Here is an 11,565-nt window from a genome sequence, read left to right as displayed (position 1 = left end):
TGCTTTACTCAAAATCCACCCATTTAAATGTCAATCTCATCAAAAAACACCTCACGGAAACACCCAGAATAAGTCCTGACCACATATCTGGGCATATGGGCCCAGAAAAGTTGACACACAAAATGAGCCATCACAAGTCCACCTCTTGTCAGCCTGTCACCCCTACACATCTTAACTCATACTTAATCCACAAATAAGGACAATAACGGCTATAATTCCACCCAACAGGATATAACTGTCCTGCATACAACCTACCAGAATGTAGGAAAGTGCTCAAAGAATGAGGCAGACATGTCAAAAAGATACAAAAGTCAGTGTGAAGGGACTATCGCTGTTCACATCTAGGATAATCTCATCATTGATAAATGATCAGACTAACAGATTACAACCCACTGAATAAAATAACGTTCATGAGTCCATACTAATAAACAAATGAATGAAAAAAATATACGAGAGAAGGGAATGTAGAATGCCAACAAATGAATGTAGAAGGGATGGTGGAAATGGATCATGATAGGGCAATCATTACGGATGAAGGCGGGCACATCAGTGGAGGTAAGGCTGCTGGTGGGTGTGCGGTGAGGCCCAGGATACTGGTGTAAGAGCGGAGTACCCACAAGATGCTAATCAAATACGAAGTTGAAAATGTTGACTAGGCAAACGCCACCTTGACCGGCTGGCGGGTCACGTGACCGGCAGTGGCCCAGGAGGACATCCTGCTTCCTGGTGTGACCCGCGGGGAAGAGCACCCCCCGGAGCTGAAGCCTTCTTGCCGAGAGCTCAGGGCAGGGCTGGCCTAAGGGGCCAGGGACTGGGCCAGGCAGAGGGGTGTCCTGCGGAATAGCTCGGGTTCCGTAAACCCGGTAAGGACGCCGGAGGCCCGGGGACGCTGGGAGGCTGTCCCGGACCGGAGGACGCTGGTGCAACATGGCACCCCACCCGCACCCCCGCACCTGGGGCTCCTAGAGAGGGGGCCCTGGGCCGGAAAGGAGGCGGCCGGGAGCTCTCCGTGAACGCGAGCCCCTGGCGGGAGGCTCACAGGCAGGCTGGTGGGAGAGGCCCCCCTGCTTTGTGGGGTGTCCTCGCGAGTTTGGAGGCGGGCTTCCCATCGGAGGAGGAATCTGGGTGGGGGGCGTATGTGGCCCGTGAGGTGACACAAAGCCAGGGGCTGTGGTGTCAGAAGCCAGACGTTTGTCGGTTCCTGAGCGCAGAGAGGGAGCGGGGAGCGGCCGGCCAACGCCGCCGGGATGGGCAGCACCAAGGCCGCGGCCGGACAGACGCGTCCCAGCGGCGGGAGGGGCGGGCGCCGCGCCGGGTGGGAGGCGCTTGGGGTCGGGACAGGACGCGGGACCCGCTGGGGGAACCCGGCCCCCGAGCTGTGAGAGGGAGATGCCTGAGCGCGTCTGCGCACGGACGGGACGAAGCGCGTTCCCGTGCCGGCGCGGGGCTGCGGCAGCACCGGGAGGGGGTTCTTCCACCGAACAAGGTCAGACGCCGCTTTAACGTCGGTCATCACGTCGATACACACGCGTGGTGGGCGGCCTCCGTCTTCTCGGGAATTAGGAATGTCCGACAGAGCCGGGGTCGTGAACCTCAAGGGCAGCCGCAGGCGTGATTTCCCGGGAACCTGCCCCCTTCCTCCAGGACGGGGGTGTTTTCCAAACCTCAGGGACTGACACCGCTCTCCCCGCGCCTGCCCTTTGCAGCCGTGGTTGATGACCCAGAACCCGCGGGAGGTACCGGCATTTCCTCCGGCCAAAGGAGGGGACGTGCTCTGTGTCTTCGGTCGGGTGTCCCGGGACAGCGTCCCTCCGAGCCCCGCAGTGCAGAGCAAGACAATACCGTAATGCCCCCGAGAGCCGCGACACGTGACCCCGGCGCGGGGCCGCCTCCCGGGCAGCTTTCTGACGGGGACTCTAGGGGGGGAAGCTTCTGGGGACCAGACAGACCAGGGCGCATCCCAGCACCCGCTCCGGGTCGGCGCTCTCCTCGGAAATGCGGATAGGGATTCAGACCTTGGGGCATTTGGAGCTTAAATGATCCCTTAAATCAAGCCGCGGCCGCTCGGCGGATGGCGCCTGCTGCGCTCTTGCTAACCGCCACCGCGCCTCCCACCAGGAGCTCGGGCTCCGAGAGGGAGAGGCCCGCCCACTGCCCGTTAGCAGCCCTGCTGGGGTGAGCTGGTCGTCTGCGGGTAGAACTGTAATATTTCCAGAATAACTCGCCTGGCTTTAGTACATCTGCATATCAATAGGCGCTCAGAGGTGGACAGAAGTATGGCTTTAGTGCATTTGCATCATTCCTCGGGGGTGGAGAGAAGTTCATCTCCATATCAATGGGTTATTACCTGGGCTAGGAGGCCTTGTCTGTACCTGAGAGTTGAGGGGAGGGCCGGTTTTGCTTCTGGGGGAACAGGAAGGAGAGAAGGCCCGGGACTGCAGTTTCTGAGCAAATAACGGATTCTAAAATTTATTTCTCCCTTTGACTGATTTCGGTTTTTAGAGGTATTTTGCCCCGGGATTTCCTCTACCCGGAATTACATCGTCACCAACCTAAGAAAGAAAGAAATGCAAGTCACAGCGGGGAGGGGAAGGAAAGAGGCTTTTTTTTTTATTTTTTGAGATCTAAGCGACTTTGGGAAGCAATTCATGAACTCTTAACTAGCAGAGAGACATGCTGCCGACAGCATTTTAGTTTATTGTTGATGGATGTGCAAATTTGTACAACTGTGGGAAGCCAACTAGGTTATGTTTAAAATATTAACTATCAAAAATATTTTAGGGCATATAAAAGTGTAGGCAAAGGGTCTGTTTGTGTTTATACAGAGGATCAAAGCCTAATTGGGCTACCCCGAAAATGAACTAAGATACGATATGAAAAAGAACTTCCAACATCTGCACTCTCTGGAAGACTCATGCCAGAAGATGATCATCAAAAAACCCCAACAAAGATCCACGCACTGCTACAGCTGTAGATGCACTCATCCCACCAGCTCCTGGACTTGCCAGGGGAATGAGGAAGGAGATACCTAAGCTGGCCTGTGCATACAGTAAAACAACAAAATTGCACTGGATCTATACTGTTGGAACTCAACCAAGAATTTGGAGAAGTGCAAATTGTAGCGCTCCAAAGTCTTACAACTACAAACTATTTACTGTTAAAAGAACATATGGCATGTGAACAGTCCCCAGGAATGGGTTGTTTTAATTTGTCTGATTTCTCTCAGACTGTTCAAGTTCAGTTGGACAATATCCACCACATCATAGATAAGTTTTCACAAATGCCTAAGGTGCCTAACTGGTTTTCTTGGTTTCACTGGAGATGGCTGGTAATTACAGATATGCTTTGGTTATGTAACTATACTCCTATTATGTTAATGTGTGTGTGCAATTTAAGTAGTAGCTTAAAACCTATACATGCTGAAGTTACTCTACAAGAAGATATATCAAAGAAATAATCAATCTTCCCATGTTTTCTTCCGCCTGCTACTTCTATAGCTTTTCTTCTTCCTTCCTAATTACAACCCTTAAATAGAATTCGTGCCTCATATCAAATTTACCGAGTATCATAATTCTTCCAAGTGGTAAAGATACCTCAAGACAAATGCTGGGCATAGAAGCCACAGGGCATAAATATGCGAAGAAGTAAAAAGCTAACTTTTTCAAACAATAAGGCTTCTCTCTCACTTACCAACTTCACATTTCCCTGTATGGCCCCGGAAGATGACTGGTTAGCCAGAGACGGGTAAGATTCCTCAAGGGAGGAACAACCTAAGACAGACACAGTCGCAGGGGGGCCATCAGGTGAGAAATTGGGGATCAACAGAGGTGAGGCTTAGAACCTCACCCCCCCGTTCTGAGAGAAATCTTCTGCATACGTGGATGTTTTATTGCCCTGGTCTAGCTTGGATTAACACATAGTCTACAGGCACACACCTGATCATCTACATGTGCTCTCTTACAACACTAAACTATGTTTTCTACCTTTATCTTGTATCTACCTACCACTTCAGCATTTTATTAAAAATAATAATAATAAAGAGAGAAATGTGGTATCCACATATAAATCAAGTATAAAAACCAAATGAGTATTCATATTTGAACTGACTGTTTAGAGTTCATAATGCATGAGCAAAACCGAAAGTTTCTGTGATGACTGCCCTTGTGCTGTTCACCATGTAACTTATTCATTATGTAAGAATTTGTTCTACATGTAAAAACTTGTTTGTTATGCCTCAGAAGATTGGAGACTGACAAAAATTAGGCTTGGGGTGGAATAATGATTGTGCATTGAGCATTGACTCCCCTATACAGAATTTTATTGTCGTTAACAACCATTTGATCAATAAATATGAGAGATGCCCTCACAAAAAAAAAAAAAAAAAAAAAAAAGAAGGACAGACTTCCAATGGTAAAATAAATTAGTAACCGGGATGTAATGTATAGCATAAGGAATATAGTCAAGATATTGTAACAGCCTGGTAGGGTGATAGCTGGAACCTAGAATTATGTATATAAATGTTCTACCACTGTGTTGTACACTTGAAACTCATGTAATGTAATACTGTGCGTCAACTACCTTTCAATAAAAAATAATTATTAAAAAAAAAAAAAATCAAATATTCATATTTGACCTGATTGTTCATGGTTCATAATGCGTGATCAAAACCAAAAGTTTCTGTGATGACTGCCCTTGCACTGTTCTCCATGTAAGAACTTATTCACTATGTAAGAATTTGTTCACCATGTAAGAACTTGTTCATTATACTTTAGAAGATTGGAGACTGTTGAGAATTAGGCTTGTGGTTGATTAATGATTGTGCATTGAGTCCCCTATACAGAATTTTATTGTTGTTAACAACCATTTGATCAATAAATATAAGATATGCCGTCTCAAAAAAAAAAAAAATATTTTAAACGTCATACCTTTGACACTGCAAATCTGCTTTTAGGAATTTAGACACCAGTAACGCTTGAACAAGAGAAGGGTGGCTATAAACGTGAGGCTGCTCACTAGTCTCACTCTCCATATTGAAGAGAGACAGAAATCACGGAGAATCATAAAATAAATAAAGGTGCCCCCTGAGAACTGCAGCCCTCTTGGCACACAGCTCCTTGCGAACCCCCACACAGGACAGCCAGGCTCCAGCGCGGCTCCCAGCGGCGTGACGCCCAGAGCCTAGGATGACCCGGCCCCCGGGAAAATGCCTGCCTGAGAAATCTCAGTGCTGCCAGAATTTACTATGAGTTCTAGCCAACACTCAAGGATAGGCCCCTGACCTCCCTTTCTAAAGAGTGTTTACTAGGAAAGGCTTATCATCGTGAATCCTACCCTGCGCCTTTCAGGTGGGTGTGCATCTCCCACAACCCAGGAGTGCCTTTCTCAAGAAGTCGTTCCTTTGAAATGGAATCATCCAGGAAGGGCCTGTCTCCCAGTCTCTGCGGCGAATAGGAACCCTGACATCGATCACTGCCAGACACGGCTGGCCTAATGACCTCCACACGGACCAGCCCTTTGTGATTTTTCACTTGAGCCCCCCCCACAAGCCCCTCCCCGCTCCCTCATTCTCCCTTTAAAATGCCCATCCCCACTGCACAAATCAGAGGGGAACTCAGCATTTCCTGCTGTCAGTAGTGGCTGCATAAAACCTGGTCTCACCGCCTTAACTAATGTCCAGTTGTGTTTATCTTTGACAGTCCATAGAATGGAATAGTATATAAACTTTAAAGAAGAAGGTGCTATATGGAAAACACAGAGTAGTGCCTGGAACATACTAAGTGTATTAACTATTATTAACATTTTCATCTGCTGGGGAAAAGAATTCATTGTGAGTCTATACATTTTGCTGTAGACTTAATATTAATGTATCTTATGCTTTTAACTGCTTGATTAAAAAAGGTTTTAAAAAATGGAGAATGGGTTAAAACTATCTTCACACATAAAATGTTATCCAAGATATATGTTCAGGTGAAACAGAATGCATAATGTAATCATATGTGTGTACACATACACAGTATCCTAAAATGTAAAATCTATCATATACTACTTATCACTCTAGTATTGGGAAAAAGTTAAATGTTCCAAGGACTTCTATATTTCTGGGAAGATCTTGGCATATTTTTACTAATTTTACAAGTGTGCATTACCTCTCTTAAAAATTGTTGTAACCTGTCCATTCAGCATTTGTAATCAGCCCCGTCAGGCTTGCCTTTCAGTTCCCCTTCTCACCACCAGAGGGCAGGAGGCGTGGCCCAGGGTCCTCACCACCACCTCCCCAGCATTTGGGCCTCCTCACGCTCTACTACTTGGATATAATACCCAATCCTGATCCCACTGTACTGTAAATAGAGCACTGTGTTTCTTGACGTGCTCTCCCAGCATAGCCCAGTTCTAAAAGCCTTTAAAGGAAATTAAACTCTGCAGGATGAAAGAAACTAACTAGTTGGTTGCGTTTCTCCAACTTAATAGTCATGGGCTCTTCAAAGCCGGAAGAGAAGAATGTAAGGAACACTTCCTCAGCACCAATAACGTGCCTGACTGTCCCTTTGCACACAGCATCTTTTCAAATTCTCACACGGTGGTAGTGTTGGTCTCCATTTTTCAGATGAGAGCCCTGAGGTTCTGAGGAATTAAGTGATTTACCCAACCTCATTGGCTAGACAGTGGTAGTCAGAAGCAAAATGCAGGCCAGACATAAATCTACAAAGAAGTAAAAAGCTAACCTTTTCAAAGAATATTGCTTCTCTCTCACTTACCAACTTTACATTTCCCTGTATGGCCCCGGAGGATGGCTGGTTAGTCAGAGACAGGTAAGATTCCTCAAGGGAGGAACAACCTAAGACAGGCACAGTCGCAGGGGGGCCATCAGGTGAGAAATTGGGGACCAACAGAGGGGAGGCTTAGAACCTCACCCCCCCCCTGTTTTGAGAGAAATCTTCTCCATCTGTGGATGTTTTGTTGCCCCTGTCTAGCTTGAATTAATACTTAGTCTATAGGCACAGACCTGATCATCTACATTTGCCCTCTTACAGCACTAAATTATGTTTTCTACCTTTATCTTGCATCTACCTACAACTTCAGCATTTTATTTAAAAAATAATAATAATAATAAGGGAGAAATGTGGGATCCACATATAAATCAAGTATAAAAATCAAACGAATAAAAAAAAATGCAGGCCAGAAGCATCCTAAGATCTTGCTTTGCCCTCTACAAAGCCTTCACTTGTCCCCAAGTTTATGGACAAAGAAAACTAAAACCCAGTGTATGTTGGTGGCAGACCCTCAGGCCAAACTCAGGTGTCCAGGGCCACAGAAGATGCCCTTGCTGATGCTCCCTCTGACTTCAAGTCTGTGTGTGCCCAGCTGTGAGCAGTGCAGAAGCACCAAGGCCTGACAGCACCCTCTGATTCGCCCTGTTCGAAGACAAAAAGAACAAATCAGTACAAGTTTCCTTCCAGTCTTTTGCACCCCCCCAAACCCCACAGCATCATCGTCCCACTGATTTTACTCCCTGGAAACAAGTCATGTTACCAGCCTGTGTATCTTTCCAGAAAGTATTTCACATTTATTTAAGTCACTGGGTATTTTCTTCATAGTTGCAGTTCCCTATGGTGTCCCCTAAAGTCCAAAGATGACGTAACCTGGCATTATTATTCTGGCTATCCCTATTCTACAGAGGCAGAGGCAGAGGCCCAGAGAGCTGGGGTGAACTGCCCAAGTCACAGCAGGAACAGCTGAGGGTCTGAACCTGAGAACGGCTCAACCTGCACAGACTCTGGGCCCTTCCCTCCTCCTGAAACCCTGCTCCTCCCAGTGTTCCCTTTGTGTTCCTGTCACTTTCTCCCTCACCCCTCCAGCCTCTCCTCCTTTCTCCCCATTATATTGATCTCTCTCTCCCCGCTGTGATCACTTACAAATTCTCCCCTCCCTGGAGTGTTGCTAAACTGAATCAGAGGTGAGAGGATCTTTAAGACAGAGTCAAACTCCCACATTTTACAGATGGGCAAACTGAAAGGCCCAGAAAGTCTCCTGCACATTCAGATTTCTAAATCCAACTTTTGCTCAGCTATACCCTTTCTCGCCTGCTCCCTCCTGCCCTTGCACCCCTCACATGAACAGGTGGACAGCTCTGGCTGTAGCCAGAGGGACCTTCCCAAAACACTCACCTGATAAGTCCACACTCTGCCTAGCAACCCTCCAAAAGTCAAAAGGCTGGCCCTGCTGTCTTCTCTACTTGCCTGTGACAGGCCAAATCTTAACCTGAGCCTTTCAACCTGCCTACCCGCTCTCACCCTGCCTTGGTCATAAGCTATTTATCCTTCAGTTTCAGATCTCCCTGGGGCACAATCCAGAGGCTCTCCAGCTTCTTCCTCATGTCTCCAGGTGACCATGACCTCCCCTGTGCCTGGGCCTGTCTTGTTCACCACTGTGTCTCCAGTGTCTGGTACTGTGTTCAAACCCTCCACCTGACAATTCATAGGCTCAGTCAATGTTTGATGAATGACAGTTCTAGCAGGTGAATGAGCATGATCCCACCAGGCAGCCTGCCATCAAAAGTCGTGTGCAAGTAGATTGAGGTGTGTGCTGAGGGTTAACTGGGAGAAATGAAATTAGAAGACGCTCTTCCGTCTAATCACTTTTGATCATCTGTGCCAGGCCCTGTGCTCAAAGAGCACCCAGACGAAGTTGGCCCGGTTAGTCCTGAGGAGCCAGTGAGGGTTCTCAGCATTTGAGTCTGATGAACGCCACCCGCCACCAATCCAGAGGCACTTACACAACCTGTTCCTCACGTAACTTGAAGGGGGTCAAGCCCCCAGAGGTCCAGTCAAGGACCACGGCTTAAGTATCCCCAGTCTAGCTGGACCGACAATAATCAAGAGTGCTTGGAGCACAAGCCAGGCCAAGACGGAAGTGAGGAAGGTACCGATTGATTCAGAGGAAGAGCGGGGACCCGGCCTCAGAGGCAGGTAAGGGACGACGATGGGAGGCCCTCGGGTCCAAGTCAGGAAATGTAGGCCATTCTCCACAAACACGGAGGGGAGCAAAACTCTCAGCGCCAGAAGCGCCCTAAAGGTAGGGCCGGCTCTGAAAGATAACGTAAGACCGCGCGAAAATGATCCAATACGCTCCGCTCCGCCCCTGCCCGGTGCATTGTGGGGCTCAGAGGCACCGCGGAAGTCTGAGTATCAAGAGATTCGCGCGGATACCAGAGCTTGGGGTGGGAGGGACTAACAGTTCCTCACCCGGCGCAAGGTACCGCCCCCTGGCCAGGATGAGCCAATCACAAGGCCTTCCCGTCCTGGCTCCGGATTGGCCTCTGGGTTCACATGACCCAGCCACGAGGCACATGACAAGACAGCCGCGTCCTTGGTCCCGAGTTTACCTGCTGCGGCCAGAGAGGTCTAAACCTGAAACAACAACCCTCTCGCGGCCTTCGCAGGGTGAGTTAGATCACTTACTAACTAAAGAGCGCGCCTAATACGTCCGGGGTCTCGCCGTCAGAGTGACCTGCCCCCACTCCCTCGCTTGTGAAATGGGCACGGGGATGCCCAAGACCTGCATGGGGCAGGGTGTGTGGAGATGCACTGCTGCGTTTGAGCAGCGAATGACCTGGCGGAGTGGAGCGGCTGGGGAAGCGGGCCCCACGCCCTCTCTGCTCAGACAGCTGACCCCGGATCAGGATGGGCAGATCCGAGCCCCTGTCCTTGGCTGAAGCAATCATGCATGGTAGGTATGTGGCCCACCTGAGCCCACTGGGTGCAAGTCACTTGTGTTTTGTTATCTTACTGTTAAAAACAAAATGCAGCTGAGTAAATTTGAAGATCTAATTAACTTTCTTCAGTAATTCCTGAATCAGGCAGCATCCCATCTAACAAATAGAAAGGACCTTTGAGGATCTGTGCAAATGGAAAACTTACAGGCAGAAGGGGACGGAAAAGAAGTTTGTGGCAAAGAGCGGATTGTTTCAGGTTCGGTCACCTTCCTTTGGAGGAAGCGTTGTTGGGGGGGAGGGCGTCCATCAGGCAGATTATCTGACTAGTGCAGAACACAAAATTCCAGATTGATTAAAGGTCACTCTGGAATAGGCCGGAACAGCAACAGGGTCTTGGCTCACCTCTGGGGGGTTTTAGCACATGACTCCATTTGGGGCCCATTGTTTCTTTTTTTAACATTTCTGAATCTGTGTAACAGCGGATGAAGTCAGGAGTGTCCTCAAAGCCCATAGATGGGGAAGACTTACTGAGGCTACAGAGCTTGGAAGAGTGGGAGCCAGGTTGGACCCTGGTGTCAGCAGCCTGCTAACCCCAGTGGCTCTTGCATCCTGAGACATGGTGGGCGCGCCCACTGCCAGCACCCCCTTCCATCCATTCCAAATCACCCAAACCCCGATGACACTCTCCCCAGTGCTTCCTGCTCAAGAACCCTGGGGAGTGGAGCCAGCAGCTTCCCAGTCTTCCTCCTGGCTGGGGCAGAACATCTGGGGTCTTGATCTCATTACACCACAGCCAGGAGGGTTTCAGGCAGAGCAAGGAACAGAGGAGAAGCAGAGTGAAGAGCCTAGAAGCCGTACCTGGAAGGAGGAGATTGAGAAGTGGGCCGAGGCCCAAAGAACCACCTGCAGAATAGTTCATTCAATTCAGCGCTCATCTATTGAACACCCTCTGGGTGCCAAACCTTCTAGGCACTGGGGATTTAGTTAAACAAAGATGCAGACATCCCTACCCTCATAGAACTTAAGCCTTCTAGTGCAGGGGCGGGACAGTGAACAAGGTACATAACATTCATACCATGTTAGAAGTGTCGGGTACTGCTGGGAAAAACTAAAATTGGGGAGACGGATAGGAAGGGTCTAGGAGGTGGGGATAAATTTACATAAGGGGCAGGGAAGGCCTTACTGAGAAGATGACTTTGAAGGAAGTGAGGGAAGAGCATCTAGGCAGTGACTCCACCTGTGCAAGGGCCCTGGGTGAGTGGGTTTGAATCGTCCGTGTTGTTAATAAATCGCTGGCATGGCATCTGGAAGCCAGCAGGGGGAGCTCTCGCCCACCAATCCTCAGTTGCAGACCCACCTGAAGAGAGGAACCTTGGCAGGGAGGGGATCGGGCTTAGCTCCTTTACTCCGCAGCAGGAGGGAGATTTCTGCACCCACACGCACACCCCCAAACAGCGAGAGACTGTCACCAAGGTAACGCCACGGGACTCCCAGTTTCCTCAAAGGACTTTTTGTTAGAACAGCCCTCCCAACTCGGCCCTCTGCTCAAGAAGAATGGTCCTCTCTTTTGCATCCCGGCTTACCTAGGCTTTGCCTGTTAGCCTGCTTGCCGTCTTCTGCTATCCGTCCCCCCCCTCCCCCCAAATAAACATTTTTGCTGGTAAAATAACAGATTATTTATTTTCAAAGTTAATATAGTGATGGTCAAAGAGATAACAGGTGGCCCCAAAAAAGATTGGGAATTTAACCATCAGCAAGATACAGCCATTGCCCCCACCCCAACCTTCCTGCTGTCCTTACCTAGCCAGACAGTCCCCCAGAGGCAGTATTGCCCTCTACTTCCAAAGCCCCAA

General features: G+C 48.9%; 1 protein-coding gene and 1 long non-coding RNA gene across 2 annotated transcripts; both read left to right on the top strand.

The window, feature by feature from the left end:
- Positions 1-531: 531 nt before the first annotated feature.
- Positions 532-6,485, top strand: LOC130679631 (uncharacterized). The gene is made up of 3 exons (XM_057488961.1): positions 532-555; positions 845-1,486; positions 4,952-6,485. Exons 1-3 carry the CDS (start codon positions 532-534, stop codon positions 4,967-4,969), a joined length of 684 nt encoding a protein of 227 aa, XP_057344944.1. The 3' UTR covers positions 4,970-6,485.
- A 2,664-nt stretch (positions 6,486-9,149) lies between these two features.
- Positions 9,150-11,347, top strand: LOC130679448 (uncharacterized). The gene is made up of 2 exons (XR_008992389.1): positions 9,150-9,726; positions 10,192-11,347. It is a non-coding gene; the product is annotated as an uncharacterized LOC130679448 (long non-coding RNA).
- Positions 11,348-11,565: the final 218 nt, after the last annotated feature.

Source organism: Manis pentadactyla, chromosome 11, assembly GCF_030020395.1.
Source record: "Manis pentadactyla isolate mManPen7 chromosome 11, mManPen7.hap1, whole genome shotgun sequence".
In the NCBI taxonomy this organism is placed as follows: Eukaryota; Metazoa; Chordata; class Mammalia; order Pholidota; family Manidae; genus Manis; species Manis pentadactyla.
This window is presented reverse-complemented; position numbering and strand designations above follow the sequence as displayed.